The 26,636-nt window shown below is 42.9% G+C and overlaps 1 protein-coding gene across 21 annotated transcripts in view; it reads right to left on the reverse strand.

The window, feature by feature from the left end:
• MAGI1 (membrane associated guanylate kinase, WW and PDZ domain containing 1) overlaps positions 1–26,636 on the reverse strand; it is a 288,713-nt gene that overhangs the window by 129,098 nt on the left and 132,979 nt on the right. For 20 of the 21 annotated variants that reach the window (XM_090148394.1, XM_090148393.1, XM_090148395.1 and 17 more), the window contains exon 2: positions 19,503–19,619. In XM_090148394.1, coding sequence (XP_090004520.1) covers positions 19,503–19,619 — 117 coding nt within the window. Of the gene's footprint in view, positions 1–6,536; positions 6,851–19,502; positions 19,620–26,636 lie in introns of those variants that run through there. The other variant, XM_090148389.1, reaches the window with a different exon arrangement.

Raw genomic sequence — 26,636 nt, forward strand, 5'->3', positions numbered from 1 at the left:
AATTCAAGCTTTGTGCATGTCAGATGCAGCCAGCAGCAATACCTGAAATGGTTGTTTCAAACACACAGTTATAGGCTTCTGTTATCAATCACTCCCACTTCAAAGCTTCCCAAACTTTACTTTCTATGGATGAATTCTCCTATACTTCTAACAGCTTGCACCCTGCTTTGTGAGGAAGATGAAGTTATGAAATTTGGTGTTCCTTTGCTCCCCCTTTCCTTTCTAAAAGGGGAAATGCTTGCTAAAATACAGCCTCCCAAATGAAGTACTTCTGAGCTAGAAAAGGCCACAGTCCAGGTTGCTTAGACAGTCTTTGGTTCTCTTTGTACGTGCAGATAGTTCTGAAGAATTCTTCCATCCCAATGCCTGACATTAGTATTCTCTTGTAAAACTCATTTCTCACCTCCCTTAGCGTGCAGAGGAGAATAACAAATGAGGCAGAGGGTTACCAAAAGAAGAAGACAGGTTAGAGCGTATTGCATCACATCTATTCGACAAGGCTTGGCCAGATAATGGCAGAATATAATGCATGAACTAATCACATTGTAGCAGCACCAGTTCTGAGATTTCCTAACCTTGGAACCCCATTCTCTCTTTAAACCCAAATCTATTTGAGCTCTGACCAATAGCAGAGTCCCAGCTAGGGAAATGCTGCAGAGGTGCTACCCAGAAAGCAATCTCTCAAGCACGAGCCTAACACTACAAGGCTGAATTATCCAAGAAGACCTCTATTGCTATAACAAGCTCCATAATGAAGTTACTGTTAACTCTTTCATTTCCTATATAGAATGTGAAAATTCAAGTCAATCGTGCTTGGCTTGATGGCCTTTCCTAAGACTCTCCAAAATCCAACAGCATATATCCAGCTGTGTCGTGGTGCATTTCTTTATTTTGGTTAGGCTGACAGAGCTCCACAGGTTGTTTTTTCCTCCACCTCCTTTGCAAGAACTGTCTTCACTCCAAATGCTGAAGCAGAAGCTTAGTGACACCTCGCTCTGCTCTGTTTGCCCTGCAATGAACTCACAGATACGTAGCACAGGGCGGCTCAGAACCAGGCTGTGCTGTCTTGGAGAAGCCCAAGGAAGATGAATAGAGGTCACTAATATTTAGTCAGCAAGACCTTTATAAAGAAGTCAGAATACTTAGACTGTAATGACCCGAAAAGGCCACTGAACTAGTAAAACAATACATGAAATATGAGAAAGAAAAATGGGAAAAAAAATTGAAAAGGATCCATCCAATCAAAAAAGTGAAATGAGCTGATAAGGGGAATTAAATGCTGCGTTGTACCCTAATAAGCCAAAGAGAGCCTGAAACTTTAAATACTGAGAATAGTAGTGCTCAACCTTCATGCTCCTCAAATCACACACGTCTAAGAAGATAAGTTCTCTCTAATGGGAATGCTCCTGCTTCAGGGCGACGATAAAACTAGCTCAAGTACTCAAATCCCAGCACCACTGTGGCTTTCTAGATCCCTTCCAGTTTCCCAGTGGCTTAGCACTGTGAGAATACTTTCTGGGGCATTCATCTCCTTCATAAAAAACATCCTCTCAGAAGCAGGTAACGTGTGACATCCTCATTCACAGTCCCAGGAGCGAAGCAAAGGATTTAATGAGCACAGAATCTGAATCACTTCCTGATTGAGGCTCCAGATGAGTTGACTTCATCTTCAGTGGGAAAATAAATCTCAGGTTCTTTACAAATTAAAATCTTTGCAGAAAAGGCAAAGGACAGCTTTAGCTCAATGCATCAGAATGTGGAAAATCCTTGATTTCCCCTAAGAGTTTAGGATGGCAGATTATCACAGCAAAATGCTTCCTTGTCTACACTAGAACAGCAGCACCTGTCAACTAAACTGCATTCAGAACACACCATTCCCAGCCCTGACTTCCTCAGACATGCTCTTGTCTCAAGTCTCAAGCTTTCCTTGTGGTATGCACAGAAAGAGAGGGAGAGGGGACTTTTCCCCAACCATCTCCCCATCTTTATCACAGCAGGCATTCTGGAGCCAGATTGTTAGCGCTCCACCCAAGAAATGACTCCCCATTAATCACCACTGCAGTGCTGGTAAAGGGTGCGATTCCAACAGCACCTTCTAGATGGCTGTGGTTATTCAGCCTGGTCCCTGTTTGTTTAAATTAACACTAACATCAGAATGTGATACCTGCCAGCAATAAACATACCAAGGGCTCCTAGTAACATCCACGTGCAGTGAGAACACAGCTGAAAGAGAGAGGAGAAAATTGACTTTTTTCACCCCAACATATCACCATAAGCCATCTCCCTTGCTTAGGTAAGCTTTTCTACTAAATCTGAAACTGCAAAGAAAAACTAGGAAAATCCAATATCTTACACTAGGGGAACAACATTAACTATAGTCATTACCACCAGATTCATCAGCTACATCTCTAATGAACAAGATATTGTAGGTAGAGGTAGAAATTCAGCTTTTTTCTCATCCTCTCTTATATTTTCTTTTTAATCCCAGATGAGGATGGATACAAGGTCAATGCCATTTCAGTTCATGACCTTCCCTCTCCATTTGTTGACAACTGAGTATCATGAGGACATCATGCTCAGAGCACTCCTTCAGATGCAGCACAGCAGATGAAGGATATTCACACAATCACAGACATCTCCACGTCACTGCAGAGCTCATCTCCAACAGGTCATCCCCAAACCTGTACTGATGCATGCAGTTATTCCTCCCCAGATGCAAGACCCTACACTTCCTCTTGTTAAATGCCATCAGGTTCTATGTTTGTGTCCGAATGCCGCCCATGATGAAATATGGGCATAACCACACACTGACACATCAGGGTAAGGACCAATATAAAACTATTAACAAAAAGGATGGGTTTTCAAAAGGGAAACCAGCGCTACTTTTCAGACCCCACAATATGTCAAAGTGCAGAAGAAAGGGGAGGAATCCCATTTAACCAAGAACATCATTACTTAGTGGATGAAATAGAGACTTCCTGCAGAGCAATTGCCCCCAAGAACTTTTAAGACACTGGCAACTTCTGCAGCCTCACCCATGACATGCAACGTTTTTGTCATAGGGACTCCTATGTTCCTTAAACACGAGATGTACAGATGCCCACACCTTGCACTGCTTTACAACAGGACAGTCTGAGTTTCACAGTACAAGACATGCAAAGGGATCAGGGCTTTAAATGCATGCTTCATGCATTGCTATAAGCTGACTTGTGAACGAAGTGTTTCATAAAGCTTAGGATGCTGGCAGAACCCCCATAAAGGAATTAAATAGCATTCTGGTAAATTCACCTGTCTCTTGTTCCACTGTTTGTCTAAGGGTACTGTACCACTGTCCCAAATTGCTCCTTCATTATCTTTGCTGTGCTGTACCTTAATTAAACCCACATAAAGGTCCATGGAACCATGTTATAAGCTGGGTCACTTAAAGATCAAAAGACTGCCTTTATTTCAGGGGAGGGGATATTTTCTGCTGTGTTTTTGAATCTCCAGCATTTTGTATTACTTCTCCAGGTTTCTCAATTTGAAGAAACTCATGCATGCTCAAGAGCAAAAGGAGTAGGACATTCGATCTGTTATCTTCTAGTAGTCAGCTGGAATTCTACTAGATATCATCAACAAGAGGGGGAAAAAGAAATCTTCCATGTGTGCAGAACAGCAACAACAGCTCAGGATTAGCTACAGACAGAAAGACCATATAGGATTAACACAGTGAACTAGTCATCATGCTTACCAGAATATTCAAGAGCAAAATATATTCAGAGGATTTCAGGACAGGATTTAGCAGAATTCGACTGAAAATAGCACCCCACTTTGAATAAGCTTTATTGAATAGCACAGCACCCAGCATTCCCTGACCAAAATGACTTAATGTGCATTAATTTCAGAAACATTTCTGGCAGAACCATTTGAAGACTCAGCGCTCCGGGAAGGATGGGAGGCTGTCAGAAAGGCATCTGCACCACAAGCTTCAAAGTGCAGGCAAGAGCCTTCCCTGCAGCACATGGAGCTTTAAATGACTGAAACGCAGGCTAAGTGTTATTACTGTCAGATGCAGAGTCGAGAACCCAACACCATTTAATCAGCTTCTGCTGCTGAATTAATGGCTCTCATTGCTGCTTTTTTCTTTCTGCAAACTTCGACTGCTATGACAACCTTACTTGTGCTAAGGCTTGTCAATAAGGGATATTCTGAGCTTCAAATTGCAGGTTGGATTACCTGCATTAAAAGAGTCTATGGAGAAGAAACTCGCCTGGAAAAGGCTCACTGCTGTTAATGGTAAAAGCCAGTCCTGCACCGCTCTGACAGCAAGGAGCAAAGCGCTCCCAGAGCAGCTGCCTGAGCTCCTCCTCACCGCTCTGCAGCAGTTTCCTAGAAGGAAGCCAGGCATCGTTCTTGGATCCATACGGACCCATCGCTGCTCCATCTGACAGGAGCTAGCAGGAGGAAGCATCGAGAGGAAACAAGCTGCCGAGGGGGAAACACCGCCTGCTCCTCTGCAGCCCTGCACAGCAGATCTTCGCTCTCTCTAGAGCAAAGTTGTTCCTCGATGCATTCTCTCACATCACAGGAGGAGCCACACAGCGACAAGCAACAGGTTCACAATCTGGCCCTTTGCTGAGCCAGATCCTCCAGCAGAAAAGCCATTCGCAGCAGACTGCAGTCTCCTAGGAGTCAGACTTTGCATTTTGCCCATTTGTTCCTGTGCTCCGCAGAGTTAAAAATGAGCATAATTAACAATATAAAGCTCAGGCTAACTAACCTGGTCGTTCAACTTAAAAATGAGCTCCATACATTCACGTAACGTGTACAAGTGCTAAAAGAAGTCTTATTAATCTTCCAGGCACTGCCTTAAATTCAGATCCATTTTGGCTACCACATGCAGCACCACACTTGCAAGCCACCCCCACTGCCATGCACACAGACTGATATCAGCCAGAGCACAGACAGGACAGTGCATACAGAGCAGCTGATACCACAACTGATGCTACAGCACCGTAACCCAATCCTGCACACACCACCTTGGCACAGGCAGCTGCACTGTGCCCCACAACTGCTACTGACAGCCCCACATGCTCTGTTATCTAGCTGTGCAATAACTGCCTTTATTAACCCACAGCCCTTCAACAGGCAGCTGAGCCTGACACCCCTGCAGGCTCTTGGTTGATTTTTTGCAGCTCTTGGTGGCAGTTCATGCAGCAGTAAGGGATGGAAGGCACACAAGGATGACACTAGGCTCATGGTGACCTGCCCATTCATCCACAGGGAAGGGCAGCTGCAACCACAGCGCTGCTGGCTGCGCTCTACCTGCCCTGGAGGCAAATTAAGCTGATCACTCTTCATTGCTATTAATACATTGACAATAATAAAACAATCATAATGACAGTACATATCTTGCCTGCAGAATCTTCTGAAACATCTGGAGAAACCAGAAACCCTCCCCAAGTGAGCAGCGGGCACAAACCAGCAGTTAAGTTAGCTCTAAAGGCAAACATGCCATTTTCACTGAGATGCAGCGTGCCATAATATGAATAAGAAACAAAGACCCCTTTCATACTGCTGACAAATACAGTATAGCATGTCACAAATCACAAGGGGAGCAGGCAACACAACGACAGCAGTTAAATGAGTGTCTTTTTATTACAAAATACATATAATAATGAGGAATTATGGACACCTCCCCCCCTCCCACAATGCCTTCAGGAATTACGCCAGCTAACACGACTGTAAGTCTTTACGGGTAGTTTTCTGTGTAGCAGAAGTAACATTTAAGGAGAGGCTCAGTCAGTGCAGCAGGACATGCACAAATGCAGGAATAAATACCTATTTTGTTTCTACACACGCTCTACATCTTGTTTATTGCAATGTGCACACAGCTTCTGCTACTCATTCTCAATTGATGTATTTCTGGAGGAGCTCAGAAAAAAAATGGTGTTTTTTGTTGTTGTTGTTTTTTAACTCTCTCACTGCTAAATTCCAATTAGAAGCCCATCCCTGCCTCCTCCCCTCTCCTCCTACCCTTTGCCCTGACGACCCAGCCTTCTCTCCGGGGATTCACCCTCGCTCCTGCTTGGCTCGGGGATGCTTTACACCCAAAAGGCCCCGAGGGCTCCGTTCCACCCCCGAGCCGCCTCCAGCCCCTCCGTCGACCAGAGCTGGCGCTGGGGACGGCATCCCAGCAGCTGCCCCACGCTGCGAGCCCAGCAGCGGCACCGCGCCGACCCGTTTCCACCCCAGCTGAGCGCATCCCTCTCGAGGTCTCCTTCCTGCCCCCTCCTCGGCCGAGCCGCAGGGGAACAATGCGGGGACAGACACTGAGCAACACCTGCTGTAGCGCATTAATATGCGCAGGGACGGATTGCTGGTTTTTCCCATCCGGCACTAAGACCGCATTGTTCGGGTCGATCCACCGGCGGATCGCTCCCCCCCGCCCCGCCGGCCCCACAAGCCCCCTTCTGACACGTCCCTTGTCTCCCAGCCCGGGCTGACGACCGCGTTTAGGAATGCACTTCATTAAATCGGAGCTGCCCCATTCCAACCTGCAATGCGGAGGCAGTACAAAGCGAACGCCACGCTTCCTCCCGCATTTCTTTTCAAACGCCCCATTGTTCGGCAGGCATCTGCTCCGAGCTCAGCCTATTCGTGCCCGCTGACCCCGCTTCTCGCCGCGCACCCGCTCAGCAGCGGGCCTCCCGTAAAGCCTGCTTGATGAATTAAAAAGCGGCATCAGCCATCTGTCCTTCCCTCCCCGGTCCCACAGCCTCTCCGTCCCCCGGCCGCCAGCCCAGGAACCTCTGGGTTCGTTCTGTAAACACGGACCGAGCTCATCACATTCGCTGCTTTTAATTTCTCGCATTAGCATCTTAAAAAAAAAAAAAAAAAAAAGAAAAGAAAATACAACGGAACGTTCTCACTTGCCTGAGTCCTTCGAAATTCAAGCACAAATACAAGATTAATCCTTCCTTTATGAGGTCTTGTCTTTAAGTCGCGGTATGTAATGATCCTCAGCACTGCAGCAGAGGGGAATAAAAAATGCAGGGATCATAAGCAGGGGGAGGACAGGGCTTACTTACATCAGGGTTTCTGCCACATGACAATAGGTTTGAGAGGGAAGAATAAGCTGGCAGCAGCAGCTGACAGTGCAAAAGGGAGAATGCAGAAGGCTGCCTTTTATATTATTGGTGACATTTCTAACACATGACAACAATTTCCATCTGTATTTAAGCCGGGAGTGTGAGAAAAAGAGCATTACATCACGACTCCTCTATTCCTAAGGGCTGTGGAAAATGTAGGCCAGAGGGATTAAAAAGCACCTGTATGTGCTGCAAATCTGAAACACCACCAGGCAGATTTCCCCCCTCCCTCCCCCCTCTCTCACCCTTTTTATTTCTCCATCACCTTCAGTGAGCTGCTGTTTGAGAATGTGTCCAGGAAAGAGCAAAATGGTACTGTCCTGGTTTGCGAGGCGTGAAGCAGGGGAACGATGTGAGCATGGATTGCTGGCTCTGGCTCTCTCCATAGGAGATACAGCCCTCATTTTCACAAGCTAGCAGACAAAACACAGAGCATCGCTCTGCTTTCTCCTGCACTTGTCCCAGGGGCTTGGAGCTTCTCTTAAAGTACCGGCTTTCATCTTCCTTTTACATCTGCAGGGAATTTCAGTGACAGTAGCAGGGATTTCCCCCCTCCCATTTCTTTTATAGCCGGCACACATGCAGGTATCTTTCTGAAAGCAAACATCAAGAACAGGGGCCAAAGATACTTTGGAAAAAGCACTTGACTGCTTCAGAGCCAGCAGGTGTCCGTCTTGGATGCTTTTTACCTTTCTCACAGGGCAGGATGGCTGAGGTACAGCTCCAAAATCCCGAGAGATCCCAGAACTTGGTGCAGAAGCCCTGCTTCACCACAGCCCTAAGACCCGTGGGAGGTGCTGGTAGGGTGGGTGTGGGATGCCAAGGGCTCCTATGGAGACAGCACTGGCTGCTGCAGCAGCAAAAAGGGGTTCTGGACTGTAAGAGTGTAGGTTGCAAATCACAGAGTCATTAAGGCTGAAAAAGACCACTATGATTATCATGACCAACACCAACCACATCTTTTAGTGCTACATCTCCACAGTTCTTAACACCTCCAAAGATGGTGACTCCAACACGCCTCTGGGCAGCCTGTGCCAGTGCTTTGCCACTCTTTCTGAGAATAATTTTTCCTCAATCGAGCAAAGCAGCTCAGTATGAGCATAGATGTGAGCAACAGGCACGTGGTTTGGAGTACGAGTATGCAAGGACCAGGCAACATGCAAAGAAAACATTACCTCTCTGCTCCACCAGGAAACCCAGTGGTGCAAATAACAGCACTGCTTTTGCAGAACCACCTGATCCCCCAAAGTGCTTCACATGGATAGGGACAAGATGCCACCATGAGATTCATCACCCCACCTCTTTGAGAGGCATGGGCACACATAAGCAGGAGGATGGTTTAATTATCAGGATGTACTCAGTTCTGTTTGAACAGGGACAAACATCTCCATGAAGATGCCCCTGGACACAGGGCTGGACCACCATGTGTCTCTTGCTTAAAGGGAAAAAAAGAATTCTTTGGTATTCAAGACCAGGCTGGATGTGGCCCTGGGCAACCTGATCCAGTGCCTGATAAAGCAATGACAAGGGAGCTGCAACTGGATGGTCTTTGAAGTCCCTTCCAATCCCACCATTTCTGTACTCAGGTGCTGCCTTCCCTATCTTTCAGCAAGTCTCAGCTTGGTTGGTTGTGTCTGGCCAGCTTGCAGGCTCCATGGGAAGGCTAAAGCCTTTTGTAAGGATGGACTCAGAGCACGGATAAGGTACATCTGAAGGCTGCACTGTGAAAACAAATAATTCCTTGCCCTTCCTCTTCACATCCACAAAACAAAGAATTCTGCTCCAGCCATACTGAAACACTCTCTGGATGATATTTCAGTGTGGCAGCACCTAATTGGAACATTCCAGAAGAAAAAAAAAAGCTTTATTAAATAAAGAAATGGGGCATTTTACATCTATTCAGAAATGCAGCACCCCAGTCATTTATGAAAACGAGAACTCTTTCATTAGATTTAGAATGGGGAAAAAAGGAAACAATGAAATGACTTATTTTTAATCTGAGGTTTAAAGGCTTTTTTCCTTTCCAAAAAAGAAAAGTCCCCCACACACAGAAAGAAATTCAATGCAAACCTCTGTTTCTGTATCATGAAAGCTCCTTCGAGCACCAGAGTAATCAATTTCTCAGAGTCTGTGTGGTCCACAGCAAAAGCCAAAGAAGGTATTTAAGTTTATACAGCCTTCAGCATTTTGATGGCTTGCTTTTGAAATATGACATGTTTAAATTTTATATCTTTTTCAAATTGGTTATGTCTTTAGAAAATGGTTGCTGTCAGTAGAAAAAAAACAACACAGAAACAAAGGAGAATAAATGCAATTCAACCTGGTTTTGGAGCTGTTTGCACATTTTAAAAACAGAGTAATTCAAAGTTGTACCAAGAAAATTCTCTGAATTGTAATTACAGCTCCCCCCTCATTATATTATACCCAGGCTTGTTTTAGCATCAAACACTGTGTCTCATCTTAACAAATAAAAATACTATTTCACAGGAACGTTGCTCCCGTGCCAAATGCCACCAAATAAGCATCCATGCAAGATTACAAAAATGGTAAAAATGAAGTAAAAATACTTGGTCAAATGTAGAAGAACTCTGTACCTCTTCACGTGCAGAAAACCAAAGGCAAATCATAAATCACTTCAGGATGGGGAAAGGAGTCTTTGTCCTCACGGTAACCTCAACTTCCCACCATGGAACAAGACCATCTTGAGACGAGATTTTACAGCTGGGATTTAACTTGCGGGGTGAAGAAGTGTGAGATGGAGCACTCTTGTAGGTAGGAACAAACCTCTCCAACAGGCTTCTCAATCTTTCATCAGCGCATTTTGGATCCAATTCACTTAGCATGTGGGAACAGCAAATGGGGAACAAACTGTGAATTCAAATAACTGTAAACTCAGCAAGATGTGGAAATAAAACACAGATGGTGCACTTCAGATGAAGGGTCAGTGTTTCAGCGACGCTTTCCACTTTTACATTCTGATAGGTGATGTATAACAACAACCTCCTCCCTGAGACAGCCCTAAATAAAGTGTGACTCGGTTTGGAAAACACAGAGGGCAGCGATATCCCTGAGGAAGGTGGGAGGAGCTCAGCTTGCTTTGTTGAGCTCATAGGTTTTGCTGCTTGAGGATTAATATTTGGGAGTGGAAGTTGTCTCTGCTGAGAAAAGTATTCTCAGCTGCCCCAGCTCCTGGGCATGCAATGGCAGGGTGTGCTCTGCCTGATGCCCAGCACAGCTCCTTACACCCACTTGGTCCCTTCTTCCCCACCACAGCTCCAGAAAGCCTTCGCAGGAGCTGCTCTGATACGTGACAGCAAAAGCCAAGAACATGACCACTTCTAGCAGCATTACTCTGTGTCAACACTCACAAAGGGCCCAATACTAAAATACCTCTGGAGGCCCGCATTTGGCTTGCCTGAAGGTTGGGTTCATTCTTTCCTTCAGAACTGATCTTGTTCTGAATCCCAGGAATGGAATTTCAGGATGACTTTATCCTTGCTGTGAAGCTTTAATTGCATGCCCAGGGCCCTCCAAGAAAGGGCCTGCTTGCAAGCACAAGTTCAAAGAAAAAATAAAACAGTAAGTACAGACTAGATGACAGAAGAACTATAAATCTATAGGAGCTTGAAATGTCAGATAAAGAGGAGCAGTAGTGATTGTGAGGTGACTATTACCTTCAAAATATGCCGGAGGTTGTTTATTGGATCAGAGTTAATGAGGGAGAAATCTAATAGAACCATAATATTAAATTTACCATTTTAATGGTATCATCAATGTTCTGTAATGTGGGCAATTTGCAAGGTGTCTGTCAGCACAGCTCTCAGTGTGGTTAGTTACACGGCCGCAGCACTATCGCACCCCGGCAGCTGCTCCTTGCAGAAGATGCACTGTGCTCAGCAGAGGATTGCAGAAGCCTAAGTGAGATAGCAATATATATTTTAATCACAAGAACGCTAAAATGGGGAAGATTGATGAGCGTGATAGGGTTCTGTACTCCTGAAAGACCTGGGTTCAGCCCTGCCCAGCTGTTGAGCACAGCCTTCCATTGCCATTCTGAGTCTGCTGGGTTTTCCTCAGCCCTCTCGCACATCTACGTTTCTCAAACCCTTTAAACACTTGAAATGAGGAGAGCTAAAAATATCCTCACTGTTTAAGCTCAATTTTCAGATCTCACATAGTGCCAGCTCACCCTCGCAACACACAAAAACACACACAAAAAAAAGGACACTCTGCATAGCCCAGAAAAACATGAAAGAAAATGGCAGGAAGGGCTCAGAAACAAAGAAGTAAGTAAATGAAAATAAGGACAATAACCAGTTTTAAGCTTCTACTGACTAATTCAAGACCTACAAACAGTAGGAAATGGTAATGCTGCATTTATAATTATCCATCTGCTCACGCATTCAAAGGAAGTTTGCTGAAGGAAGCAGCTTCTTAATTTGGCGTTCCTCCTTCCTCTGCCACCTGCCCCAGCCCCTCCATTCTGATGCATACAAGTTCAAATTCCAAACACAGCAAAGATGGCCTGCATATTTCAGCAAATGACAGTCTCCCCTTAAGTAGCTGTAAAGGAACAGTAACAGAGTATTGGCCATGTTAGAGTTTCTGTAGTGGTATGAGAAAAAATCCCCCATTTATCCAACAGGTGATACTGCCTCCTCCTCCAGACCTCAACATTTCTATACAGTACGTATTGCTTTTTGGAAATGAAGTGTTGGGCCTGAAGCTTAAAGAATTGCAGGTAAGGAATGAGTGATGAAGAATGAAATAATGCCATGTCTGGTGATGCTTCCATGGATCTGATGTTGTAGAACTTCCAGACCAGCACCTGATTACACATTGCTACATCTCTCATTCTGAAGATACCTTAGCCTTTCAAAAGCCATTTATTAAACATTTTCATATAAGTAATAATTTTCACAATTCTGAGTGAAACAGATGTATTCCCTCTTAAATCACTAATTAAGAGCAGTCTGGGACATTACACAGCCCTTTAAAAGGGATTCAGGGAACTAGCATCCCCCTTAAACAAATCTGTGCTGGCAATGATGCAGGAATCTTGTCTTCATAACTCACAGCTCTAATTATTCAAGAGGACATTATAAAAGAAGGATACATCTAGGCCGTTATGACTAACAGGAAAGATTTATTTCTCTTTCAGTAGGGGTGGAACTAGAAATATTTGCTCTATTTTTTTTCCTCTACCTTCCTGTTCAATAGGAAGGAAAAAATTAAAGTAGATCAATGAAGATTAATTTACAGTGCTATTCCTAGCAAAGGTACTGGGTATGACTCTCACCAGAAAAAAACAGCCTTCAGAATCAGAACCCTTTTCTAAATGATCATATGGCTAATCTGCTCCCTGCTGAAATGAAGGCAGAAAGGATTAGGGGACAGATACAGCACACTTTAAGTGAAGAAGCATGGAAATATTAAAAAACTCGTAATTGTTTGAAGATGAAATGCAGCAAAACTGCCTCCCTATCTAAACGTTCAGGAGTTTGCATCTGCTGTTGCCCTGAGTACTGACATCTTTGACTAAAGAAGCAAAGGACACACAGAGCAACACATCTGAGCACAAACACACCTACAGAGCGATGGGTGCTTCCTGGAGGGAGTTAATCATGAAATACCAAGTACTCATCCCAAACACACTGTCAGTGGAAGAACAGGTTAAAGCCTGGCTACGCATTTGACTTTCCCTACATTTGACTTTCCCTAATGTTAAACTGCTCGCTTTGCTTGGAAAACTCATTCTGCTGCCTTGTAGCATAATCAATATGCTACAAACCATGAACAGAGACAAGGCAGCAGTTGAAAAGAAATCAAACTGCCTGGTTGATGAAATGAAAAGCTGGGACAGTGTAGCCATCACTGGAGATTTAAGTAGGACACTTGCTCATTGTATAAAAAGGATGGGTGGGAGGACACTCACCACCTTTGGCCACATGCTCCTCTGCTGATTTTCATACTGTGACTTTGGGAGTTATTGTGGTTCACCTCTTTTGTAGTTTTAATTGTGATGGTGAATAAAAGCATTGCCGGACAAAGCAAGTTTTGATGCAGCTAATCTGAGGGTAATTCAACTCCACCCCTTCCATCACCCAACATCTCACCTCTGATTTACTCTTAGCCTTCCAAGAGACTCACAGCCTTAGAGAAACCTTTGCATGTCAAAGTGCATGCACGTACTTGGTTTGCACTATCTAAATAGCCACTTGCAGGTGCTCCACTGCAGTACAAAGCAACTGTAAGTGAAAAAAATGCAGAACAAAGCACCCTGGGGACAAACATAGAAAACTAGCCACGTAATACCTTCCCACACTTCTTACCCAAATCTCCTTTGACAAGTGTCATGGAAGAGCCCAAAAGGCTGAGATCTTTGCTTTGTACTGTTCTCTGGAGCCTCGTGCAATTCCAACTGGATGTACAGCAAAATACAAAAAAGCTATTTCTCACAAATGGATAGGCAGATGGAGCAATATTTGCTATCATAAGTGCTTTTATTTCCAAATGTAAAAAAAACCAAAAAAAAAAACACAATAGTTCCACTGGCACAAATTGCACTATTGATCTAAAAGGACTGACCAGATTGAAAAAAAAGGCCTGAAATCTCCTACATCAAGCAGAAATGACAGCGTATGGAAAGGAACTAAAGAGTTATCAATCCTATTTCTCAAAATGGGGCATTTTTCTCCCTCAAACCTGAAAAAGAACCCAGTTCACTAATTTGTGAAATAATTATATCCCTGAAAACTGCAGGAGACTCCGCTGCAATTCTGCACTCTCTGGAACACAGCTACAGGAATTTCCTAAGCCCACTGGTTGCACTCAAGATACAATCCCTGCTGGAAAAACAGTGAGAAAAAGTAAATTTGAGTACATTAATTGGCATGGAAAATACACCTCATATTCTTTGGAGTTAGATAACTGAGAAGGAAATGTTCCTGAGAAACAATCCTTACGTACTGCTGGTAGCTGTGCATTGCACCATTGTGATAAAGGCACTATTTTAAAAAACTATTTCAAACTCTCAGTTCAACAGGTCTTGTGAAACAATTAATTACTCTTCTTGTGTTGGAAAAAGATCAGCCCACTGTTCATCACCTTATCAGTGTGCGCCTTCAGATGAATATTTCATGGACTCTGCAACTTTTTCTCATTACAAAAGCAAAATTACACTTCTAGGAAGGGAACAGCAACAAAAGGAACTTGGATAATAAATATGGCTACAGCTCCGGAAAGCTTTTGAGAATTCAAAGAACATTTGTTTACATAAACTGATGATTTATTGCCTGTGGAGAAAAATAATTTGCACTGTCAGTGATTCTGTTTACTCTTAATAAAAATTAGTAACTAAAAATAACTTCAAAATTGTGGCTCAAATATCCCCACATGTAAGAGCACGTGCAGCTCTAATATAAAGGTCTTTCTGCTTCATTTCAACCATTCTTTTAGCAGCATACAGACAACCTGTTATACTTAATATTCTAAAGAATCACCTGTAAGCTGGTAGCAATTCATTATGAATGAATCGATGACAAACAGCTTTAGAAGCTCTCCTGGGAAATGATCCCTACCCACACATGGTCTCTGCTCCTCCGTGAGTTGCAGCTGATGGTGGCCATGCACATAGCAGCACACCTGAGTTCTGGAGCAGTTCACATCAGTAGTACAATGGTCCATGAAACACCTATCCAGCTAATACAATCCCACGTGCTTTTCCTCATCTGCTTGCTGAATTCTTTCCTAAAAATACTGCAAAGTTTCCTTGGTCAGTATTGTTTTCTGCCCTTGGAAGAACACGTTCCCTTTGCAGCAGCAGTTGCTTGGAACACTTCAGCAGGAAATCCAAGGATGACAGCACTCAAGCCAAGTGGGTGCTGGGGAGTCACCTCCTTTCTGAGCCTCCTTACAGATCATTCAACACTTACACTATTGATTTTTACCCATTCCTTCCCATTTCTCTCCACAGACCAACCACAACGCTGGAGCTCTGTAATTGATGACACAGGAACAGATCAAACTCTGGGAAGGCAGAGAACAACCAGCAGAAATGAAAGTGGTGTCTCTCTAATGTTAAACTCTCCTGCCAGTTATCCTGGGGCACGTACTTGTTTCGGGAAAGTGAATCAACTGCTGAATGATGAGCCCTCAAGGTTTTAAAAGTCAACTTTGGGAAGAAAAGGAAAAAAAAATAATCAAAAGATTGTTACAGAGTGTCTAGACTGACAACATTTAAGGTTTAAGTCTGGGCTGGGCATTGTGTTGTCCCTGTTCCAGCTGTCACAAAGGACTTGCTTCTGCCTGAGTTTAAGTCTACAGCCAGACAAAGGAAGGAATTGCACAGAACTCAAATTAAGACAAAAATAGAGTAGATATGGATAGGAAGGAGACTACTGGTGTATTAGTTTATCCATGCCTGCATCACGTGCACTGTTTTGGCAAGAAAAGATATGGTAAAGCCCCACCAGAGCTGTCCTTGGACATTATACCACTCAAGCAAACAGAACAAGACCAGCAACACACTCCAAGCACGCACAGAGATAAGCTTCTATGGAAATAACCTCTGATTCTTCTTCACACGCTGTAAAAATAAAACTGCTTTCAGGCTGTTGAGAAGAAGCAACGAGGCCAAATGGCCAGTGCTGCTTGTTTATTTTAAACAGATGCCCTCTACCATCGTTTCAAAACGAGGCAGATAATCCTGTCTGTTCAGCCTCCCATGGGCAGTGGTTCAGACATACTGCTGCACCATCGCACCAAAGGAAGCTGCTATCACATCTCTTTCTCAATTAACACTATTGCACAGCTATCTCAAGGTAAGGCTATTTGGAAACACCTATTTAGGATGCAGTAGCATGGATATATTCCTACACATGTACTTCCAACATTTTCCACGTAGCCAACCTTCATATACAGCAATCCTATTTTGAGTTCACTCTGTGAAACCTAATGTCCTAATAGTCCATCCACACCACGGACTCACAGCCTGCCCCCAGATCAGGTGCAATACAAACCACATCAACTTCTCTTGAGCTGCCCCACACAGCCACAGATCTGCCCTTCTGTTCTCAGGGCTCCTTCCAGCTCAGTTTTCCCCATCTAAGTGAAAGCCATGCTAGAAAAAAAGCTGTAGGCAAACTCTCTGCATGAGCCAGAGCGCTTCTAGTATAGTCATGGCCAGTAATGATGAGACTGTTGCTAAGTCACAGCCTGCTCCAAGCTCAATGGAGCCATTAAGTAGCCCACAAATAGAGCATTCTTTCTGGTGGTCTTCATTAGGCATGTCAGACAATTGAAAAATGTGCTACTTCAAAACAAAATAAAGCAAAGGGGATAGCTAGAGCCCGGCCCAGCATCTTGCTAATCTGGATAATGCACTGAAGTTTTGGTTTTTTTTCTCGTTTTGACAGAGAATCCTATGTGCTGGAATGAGAATACTTATCTATTTATCTATCTTATCTATCTAAACACAACTGTGTACAGCAACTGTGCTGGAGTTTAAGGTGCTGATTTCTCTTAAGCACAAGACAGAAATACTGTAAAAAAAAAAATAAAAGTCTCAGACCCAGCATGTGAAGTCAACAGGAAGAAAGTGGAGGAAACAACACACAGTTGGTTTAGCCAAAATAAAAACTAGTTCAATGGCTGAACAGCACTTTTTCAAAGATTTGCACATTGCAAATGCATGGCTTCATTAGTACATATGCACCATCCAAACACATAAACAAGGCATCCCGCCTCTCTTCTTTGCTCTGGCTGAGTCCTAGATTACGATGTTGAAACAGCAAAATCCAGAGAGTTGCTTTGTGTCTGTAAATAAACCCGTGGGTGTGGTGTGACAACAACAGCAGAGCACTAGGGATGGCACAATCACCAAACTTGGAGGCCACCTGGAAGCCTGGCACAGCTGTTGTTTACTATGGATCTCAGCAGGAAAATTCAGCTCAATGGGGAGGAGGGCAGGAGGAGGCATGCTGGGGGCAGAGAGAGGCCACAAAGGCTGGCCAGCACTGGGGCAGCACTGTTGGCTGCTTCCCATATGAACCAATACTTGAAGACTTTGGTTTGCAAAAACAATTGTGTGGTTCATCTCCTTCTTTCAATTATACCTCCCTTTCAGGTGCATTTCTAGGTCTCATCTCTTTGCAGACAGTTCCCATGTTTAGCAGTAAAGTCACCTGCTCTCTCAGAAGACCATACCTGTGCCATCATTTCTGCACTTCCCTTTGGGATCAGACATCCCAATACTTTTATCTTACAGATCATTCTCAACCAGTTCTCCTACAGTAAAAAATTTAAGTGACACTTAAGCAGCAATAACCACATGGGATCCTCACTACACATTTTTAAGGAAGAACTGGTAAACATCACCTTTTTCCATTTTGCATTTAGTAATTATCACTTCATTTAGCGCTTCTATTAGTGCAACACAAAGCAGCTGGCAGGCCCAGCACTCTGTGTCCAAGTGACCTTGTGTTCTTGTTCATGTTTACCACATAATCAGTAGAGAATTCCATTTTCAAAATACAAGACTTCATAATCCATTAGCACTAGAGATTGGTCCAGGGCCCTGGATTTACTGGTCACGTGTGCCAAGGAATAAAAATATGAGTGCACCACTAGATTAATCTCCAGACCTGTAAAGCATTCCAACCTACCATGCATACAGTAGCCTCGCTCAAATTCACACACCAATATTAGCATCATTCTTTAAAGCTACCACTAATACCATCCCAACAGTACACGAAGAGAAAATTAAATGTTACCTGCTTTATAACTCAGCAAGTATGGAGACACACAGTAACTGACTCCATTACTCAGATTTTCCATGCATGAAATAGCAGGAGTACTGATGTTCTCAGCGGTGTGTCAGCTATATGTACCTCTTCCTGCTACATCCAAGAGGCAGAAATTGCTTTTGCTGGTCTTAATTTTAAATCAGAAGTCTTTAGCAAGTCCAAGTAGATTAGCTCACCATCAAGCTAAATACATTAGAGAAAAGAATCAGGGGAAAGCATCTCAAAATGTAACCTTGGCAACACACAAAACGCTTCCACTGAACTTCGCTCATTTGCTTTATTTGCTGCTTCAGAAATTGGAATGTAACACATAGGCAGAAGGACATTAGCATCAAGACACTGCATTTACCAAGCCTAAAACACCACATGTGTTTCCCTAGAAGGCACTTTCCGCATTACACCTTAAAAACCTACAGCCAAGCAACTTAGATGATTCCAAACTAATGATATTTCACGATAACAAAATGGAAAATGGAAGTATTCAATAGAAAATAGCAATCCATATTTATTCTTCACGTCCACACGCAGCACTTTAAAGGTAATTTGGTTCATGCTTTCAACTGATAAAATGAAAACAAACTCAACAGTGACATACAACGTCTGCCATTTGAAGAATCAGCGTTTATCAGTGTTATCACACAGCTTTAACTGTGGCCCTACACAGTTCCCCCGCATGCAACACTTAGATTGAAAACAGCTATTACTCTACCTACCATTATGTGGTATTTGTTGGCAAATACTGATTCTTGAGTGGCAACATCATTATTCAGTGTTTATACAAGTCTACCAGGATAAACAACCTCTGATTCATGTTGACAAAGAGAGTTTTAAAATGTCTTGCTGCTCCTTTCAGCATGCTGTAACTACGAGTTAACTGGTCCTTATCCAAGCCCAATCTGAAATTCAGAGCACTTTCCTCAGAGCTCATCAAGGCCCAGAAAAACATCAAGCAGAAAAACAGATCGTTTCTTTGCACCATTTTCCAACTTCCAGGAGAGGACACGAAAAACAACCTTTTTCTACCTTTTTGTATACTTTCCCAAAAAGCAAAGTACAATCTGATTTTGGGTAGAGTCTGAAGATCTGAAGATTACCACCCCCTCCAAACTTTTCAGCTCTACCCTTGGTTGGTTTTGGGCTGAAGAAGAGCATTTCTTTGTTAGCTTCACTAACTTTTGCTGCTTATCTCCTTTTGGAGCTGAGGATGACCTTCCAACAATGGCAGTTTCCTGTTTCAGCGTCACCCAGCCACTAAACGCTGTTCAATTTCTCACATAAAATAAGCATCAGAAACAAAGCTTTGCTAACAAAATAAATATAGAAGCCATTTTTTATTCATAGATTTCAAATCAATGCAGAAACACACAGCATAACAACATTACTGAGCGCTTCCTGAGGCCATCAGCTGATTTCCCTGTTAGCACTCTCTGAACCCTATTTGCTGCCACATGTGGAATTCTGCCCAGTCCGAAACCTGAGCTGCACACACGAGGGCTGCCCCCAGTAAATCAATAAAAGCAAAAACGATACGACAAGTGATCCAGCAGGTCAGTGGTTTGTTACTTACAAGGCACAGCATGGCGATAAAGGTTATCTCTAATAGTCTGTTGTAGATCGTGATCCGGTGATCCTTTCTGAAACCTCTGGTTGAGATAATGTCTCAGGTCCTTGTTCAGTCTGCTTCCTGCAAGGCAAACACAGCCATTTATTTACTTCTAAATGCACACAATTAACATTTCCAATTCAGGCAAATGTTAGGCCTCCATTCAGAGTCCCCTAAATAATGGCATGCTGACTTTACGAGCGGAGGCTCATCTTCCTCTACAAATGGCTAATTACCAAAAATAACTCGCTGTAAACAAGAGGTCTCTCTCGTCTCATAATGCATCTTTCTTCTTGTGGTGTTAAGCAGATCGTCATTCCCTTTTATCACTTATTTGTCTGAGCAAATGGAGAAAGACAGATGATGTGAAATTGATGAAAAATAATAAAGGTATTGTTTTTGCAGCTCTTTGGAGAGCGAGCTGGGCAAAGAGATAAAAAGCAAAGGCACTAATATAGCTGAACACGGCATAAAATCTAAGAATGATACTTTGCACTGGTATCTACCCTAACACACAGTTGGGAAAGAATTGAATGAAGGAGCTCAGAGTAACCAAAGTCCTTAAAACACCAACAGAATAATATTCAACGCTTCTCACTTAAGTTTGTTTCCCCATACATAGAATCATTATAGAACCATAGAATGGCTTGGGTTGGAACGGACCCCAAGGATCATCAAGCTCCAACCCCCCCAGCTGCAGGCAGGGCTGCCAACCTCCCCACTTAATGCTAGACTTTAATTCAGCTCTGAACACTTCCATAAGTATGTGAGAAGAAAGACAGATGTGCTAAAACAACAATCACCAAAAAAAAAAGAGAGATTTAGCTGTAAATGAACATGGAACACCGAATACTTTCCTGCAGCAGAATGTAAGAACTGGAGTAACTTCATGAAGTCTTGTCCCAGAAATTAAATATTCTCAAATCTCAAATAATGCTGATCTCAATTTGACTGAAAAGCAAAAACAGAACCCCACACGAACTTATAGAGAATGGGGAATGAAACCCCTTCTGTTCTTAAAACGGGGAGTGGAAAATAATTCACACAGGCTGAGGCAGTGGGAGGAGAGCTGGTTTGCCAAAAATGGTAGGACATCCCTTGAGCTGAAAACGAATTGCTGGCAGCTAGGACTGTACCGAGAGAAGCAGCAGTGGAATATTAAATATTTCTTTCCTTTGCTAAGCACCTTATTTATGGCCATAGGCAGAGCTCAAGCAGTGGGCTGCATGGACCTTGAGCTGAACTCCTACAGCTGTTTCCGTGGTCTTTCATAATCATAATCACGACTTTTTTAGATGGTGAACATGTAATGCAGAGGCCAGCCCAATACTTGTGACACCAAATGTAGTGTTGCAGTTAGAGGTTCCTGGCTGGAGCCTCTAGGAACCACTGCAAAACAAAACAAGAGTAATAATGCTGCAACAGAGGGCAGTTGGACAGCAGCTCTGGGAGGCAGCAGAGGTCCAAAGCAAATGAGAAACAGTGCAGAGCATTTACCAAACAAGAGCAGGAACAGTGATCTGCCTAAGGAAGGTTAGCAGTAATGTTGGTTTAAAAACAAACAATAAAAATGATCTTAGTCTGAAAACGAAGTTAAATTCCATAGAATAAAATAGGTGATCTGCATGCCCTTGTGCTGCTGTTGTTTTTAAGATTACATTTATTATTGAAGGAAGGAGAGAGGAAGGAAGGGTTAAGCAGTGGCCCTTTTTCCTTACAAGAAGTGTTCAGAGACCAAGATGCTCACTGCAAGAATGGCTGAAACAATAAAACTGAAGAAAGGCAGAGGAACCATTCTCATCACGTTGTCCTGACTGACCCCAAGCAACACCTCTCACTCCAGGAGCAGGTGATCAGTCTGGTTTCTAACAAACTATCTTTGGCTGTTCCACCAGTAAAACACTGCACATAACAACCTAGGAGGTGCTTGAATAGACTGTGGGCTGCAGCATTCTCATTTCAGACCAGCCCTCCCAAGCTCAGGTGTTTGGTGGATGCTGAGTCTTTTGACTCCAGAGAGGGAGACTGCATGACAAAGAGCATCCTCAAAAATAATCAAGCACTTCTTTCAGTTGAGCAGTTCACATTTTAATTTGCATATGATAATGACACAAGGTGGTTACTCATAGCTAAAAAAAAAAACTAAGCATGATGAGCAGTTTGGACATAATACAAACACTTATTCCAGTGAAGGATAAAAGTATTTATCCTACAGACTTCCTCCTGCAATACTGTGCAGTTCATGATTTAACAATTAATGTCACAATCGTGAAAAAGCTCTACTGAGATAGGGTCTTCTCGACCACAGAAAGCATACAATTTACTAATGATATCAGCAGTTATCTTTCCTCTGACTCCATTCATTGAGTATCTCAGTCTATTACAGCCTCCACCAAAAGGTTTGGCTCTCTATGACACAGTAGCTGGAATTTCAAGCTGAGTCACTGATGTGCTGACCAAGATGGCACTTGGAAATGCAGGCACCAGATACTTGCATACTTTTTCCTTCAGGGAGTCATTCCTATTATATGCATTTCAAATGGGAAGGAGGAAAAAAAAGAACAAAAACATACCCTCACCGCATCACATTTTTGTTGCTAAATTCCAGATGGAAAAAAGGCTTCTTGCAGCTGAGCCCAGGGCTGTGGACAAAAGCAGGCTCATCCCTTACAGCCCACTGCAGAGTATGGAAGGTGAAAATGAGCTAACACAGAAACAAACCCCTTACAGAAAGCTGCCACAGGAATCCACCACAGAACATGCTGGATTCTTTACCACTTGAAATGTTTCAGTCCAGGTGCTCAATACCAGCTTTCCCAAGCAGATTCTAGAGCAAGACACAAGTTTACAAAAGCTGATACACTCTTTCTGAGTCCCCACATGCCCCACAATTCCTAATAATCAGAAAGACACATCAGTAGCTTCTCAGAATCTCCCACATGCAAACTGCAGCACCAAAACTCCTTCTGACCTCCATGGGCACCCCTGCCTCATTCACTGCTCCCTCTGCAAAAGAGTCTCATCACTGATGGCTTCTGCCCATACATCAGCCCAAGGCTGGGTTAAAAAGGAGTGCAGCACCATCTGATTTTATACACAAGTCCTCCCCTTTGTAAAATCTAAATTGAGGCATCAGTTGTGCTAAGAATACACCTGGATTCAGTTTCCTTAGAGATGAGCTGTGTAACACTTCTAAATGCTCCTCCGTTTTCAAGGAGATTGGATCTTACATTTGTTCTTTGAAGAACCTTCCTTTTCTTCTCTCTAAGCACATGTACAGAGGCCATACAGTGGCAGGAGCAGACCAACAGCAGCTGCAGTCCAGAGCAGATTGGTGAGTGCCCAGACCTTCCTTCCTGCTGGCCAGGCTAGATGGGAAATGCATTGATTTGCCCAAAGAAAAATTACTTCATCCTTCCCATAATCGAAACTGGGCTGAGATGTTCAGTTCAGATCACACATTAAAAAAAAACATCAAAAACCCACTATATAATGAATTTCTTTCCTATTAAACTCATTGAAATTAATACTTGAAAATTAGTATTTTCAAGTATTTCAATTAGAAAATATAACTTGAAAAAGAATTAAAACATGTTACAGAATTGTTGTTGTTGAAACAGTTCCTTTCCATTTTTTAGCCCTGGAACAATGAATCATAGGAGAGCCAACCTTCCAGTGCTGCTCCAGACCTGAGAAGTTTCCATCCTGTTACCAGAACTCTTTACCTTTTACAAAGGGTGACTTATTGTACGTCTGTTTTTCTCAATTACTCTTAATTATTGTACTGCATTTCAGAGCAGGTCAATCATTCTCTCAAACCATTATATTGTAATAATACCTTAGTAACAAAAACAAACACCAAGAGAGAAACAAATCATCTCTCCTGTTAAAAAAAGAGTCCTGCTGATACAGTTTTCTGAAAAAACAGTAAGAAGTGCTTGTCAATTTTGTGGAGGTATATATGTAACCTAAATTCTTTTGCAATTAATGAAGACGACTGAGACTTCTTTCATGCCCTCAATCCTGTCACACATTCACCCTCCAACAGTAACCCAATATAAAGCCACTAGAGAAACTCTGCTTTGAATGATGCTCTGCTGCTTGTTGCTACAGCTCCCAGTTTCTGCAGGAGAGAAGGCTGCATAGGAGCTCATCTAAAGCTGTCATTGTTGCCAAGAACGTCCATCTCTCCCAGAGCCCCACCACCAGTGAGCAGCAATGCAGAGTTGCCTTCTGAAAGCTGCTGGCTGTTGCGACATTTGGGCTTCAATAAGGAAAGCAGACTGCAGAAATGACCAAGCAAAATCTGAGATTTCCTCCACAAAAAGCTGAGCGAGAACACTGAAGGGCTGACAGCACCTTCCTGCCAGCTGGTAGGCAGCCTATGCCAGAACTCTGCAATATGTGTATTCTGAAGACATATCTCGAGTCCATTTTTTATGCACTTGGAAGCCAGCAATTTACAGTTTATGTTTATATTAATTGCTGCAGCTGTTTCTATCCCATTTGTGCTTTGGGACAGCCATAGATAATCCCGATAAATAGCTCCAGTCTGACAGCATATAGATGCTTGTACAAAGGGATCAGGCCCAGGACATAGTGGTCTGACCTATATATTACACTCCTATAAAAATATTTACTGATGTAAATCTTCTATCTTTGCCCTTCTTTGGGAAGGTTACCAACTGCCATATTCACAGGGACTGAAAGACCTGAACTAGAAAAATCCATTTTTCATTCCTGAATTCCCCTTTTCTTGTAGAGGATATCTTCATTTCGAGGCGTCTTTAGCAGAGCAATCCTCTGTGGACAGACAAAGACCATTCTAAACAACAGGACCATGAAGTAATCAAAGGTTAAAGGCCTTGCTAAAGGGATAAGAGTGCAATAGAGTCATCTGGATTAAGACTCTCTCTTGTCATCTGATGTCTACATTGAGGGAAGGATTCAATTTTTTAAAAGACACAAAGATTGCACGTTGGATTTGCAGAATAAACCCCTGATTATAACATACTGTCTTTCAGCCGACGAGTCCTATCTGAAGATATTTAGCAAACAAGTTATTTTTGTAGAACAGGAGCAAAACTTGGCCAAACAAATGCAGATAACAAGAAAAAAAAAAAATTTTAAAGAACTTTCTTAGAGGCATGAGCTCCCATTTTGCAAAGCAGTGAGCAGGCCTGCAGTCTCACTGGACTGCCTTCAAGGCTGGGAGGATTTGAGAGCACTCCTGTGCCCAAGGCTGCTGCTCAACCTGCAGATGGGACTGCATGCTCAGCTGTAACTGCAGCCAAAGCAGCTTCTATTAATTAGACAGCCCATTAACCCAAGTTCATTTTAAACCCATCATCCTATTGAAAACAAAACCAAACCACCAAACAGCCACCAAAAAAACCACCAACCTGTTTAGCTAGCTACTTCTTGTTTTGGGGGGTTTAACTAAGGGCTGCCTTTTTTTTTTTTTTTTTTTTTCTCCCCTTGACAAATGTTAAAATATTAATTAAGTAACTAAAGACAAGTTCCCAATCTGTTGTGAAATTCTTACTGAAAACGGGAGGCAAACAGGGCTCCTGGGAAGCATTTCACACTCTTCCATACAACATCTTACACAACCACAGTGCAGGCATCAACTCTGCATTCATCACCATGCACATTTACTAAAGTTTGCACCGGACTTTCCACAAGTCCTTGTGTAAAGGCAGCCCAGATATTCACACATACTTTCTATTAATATCTGGAGAGATTTGTATTTCATTTTTGGACAAATTAATATAATTTTCACAGTGAGGGCAATGGGCAGAAGCCCATCTGAGGAGACGGAATGAAAGCTGGTTGAATTTTTATATTTTTTTTTTATCATTTAACAAGACTGTGCTGGTAGCCACACCATCATCACATCTTCCTAATCCCAGTGGTTGTTACACAAACGATAATATTTTCTGCTATATCATTTTATTCTGTCCCATCCTTGTCTTCCAGCTGCTGTCCAAAAGTGATTATAAATAATGGGGCTATAAAAGCCATTCAATAATTAGAAGATTCATTGGCCATATGCCAGCAGTGACAAAAGGGAGTGATTTATGTAAGATGAGTCTGTCACATCTGCCAGATCACAGCTTCATTACGCCGGTGGCTTTAAGGTCACAGTTAAACACTATCCCAACAGCCATTTGTCAAGGGGGCAGCAGGGAGAAAAGTTGAAAGAAATCACTGTGATTTTGTTTGCTTTCCTATTTTAACTACTAGGTAAATAAGTAAATAAAGTCCAGCACCTTCTTTTGTTACGTCTCCTGTGAGGTCAAAGACACAAGGATATGTACTAAAACACAAAAGATTCATTCGTCACTGCTAGACGGAGTTCAAATAACATCACAGTGCAAAAAGATTCCGTTTGAAAGCTTTAGATTTTCCATCTTCCAGCCACCTACGAAATGAAGGCAATCGGTAACAGCAATTACTTTACTGACACGTTGTGGGTTTACATTTTCCTAACACAAGTAAACTTAAAAGCCTTCTATGGCTCAGTGCTCTAAACAGAATACTGCCATGGGAGCTGAGATGACAATTGAAGTGGCTCAGCAGACACCCAACTGGACTTCAGTTCTGTTTTCTCCTATATTAAAAAACAAACAAAACGCACTAATGAACTCTTACTGCCATGTGCAAACCAGTCTCGTAAAGCCCTGATGCTTGGATGTCCCACATAAAGAGCCTCATCTATCACTGTCAACTGTTGTGTCCATACCAATTTGGAGAGTCTTTATTGACTCCTGGTACAAACCAGACCTTTGCTGGAAATGCTGCATACACTCCCAGACTTACTTTCATTCATTCCAGCCCACTACAGCTGGACTCAGATGAACTGCTCAAATCAATCTCCATTATTCTAATGAAATTAATGCCACAACCAAAGCAAAATGACTGCTCGTCCCTTTCCTACCTTCCACAAGTAAAACATAAAGCACTTCCCAATTTTTATGCTCAGAACAACAAAGCCACATCCATTGCAGCATCCCTCCAGTGGAGGGAAATTATTATAAGCTGGAGGGTGATACTGTAAAGAATTGCAAAAAGCTCCAGGATGAACTACCTGCATGG

Source organism: Phasianus colchicus, chromosome 11 (genome assembly GCF_987193195.1).
Source record: "Phasianus colchicus chromosome 11, bPhaCol1.hap1.1, whole genome shotgun sequence".
NCBI lineage: Eukaryota > Metazoa > Chordata > Aves > Galliformes > Phasianidae > Phasianus > Phasianus colchicus.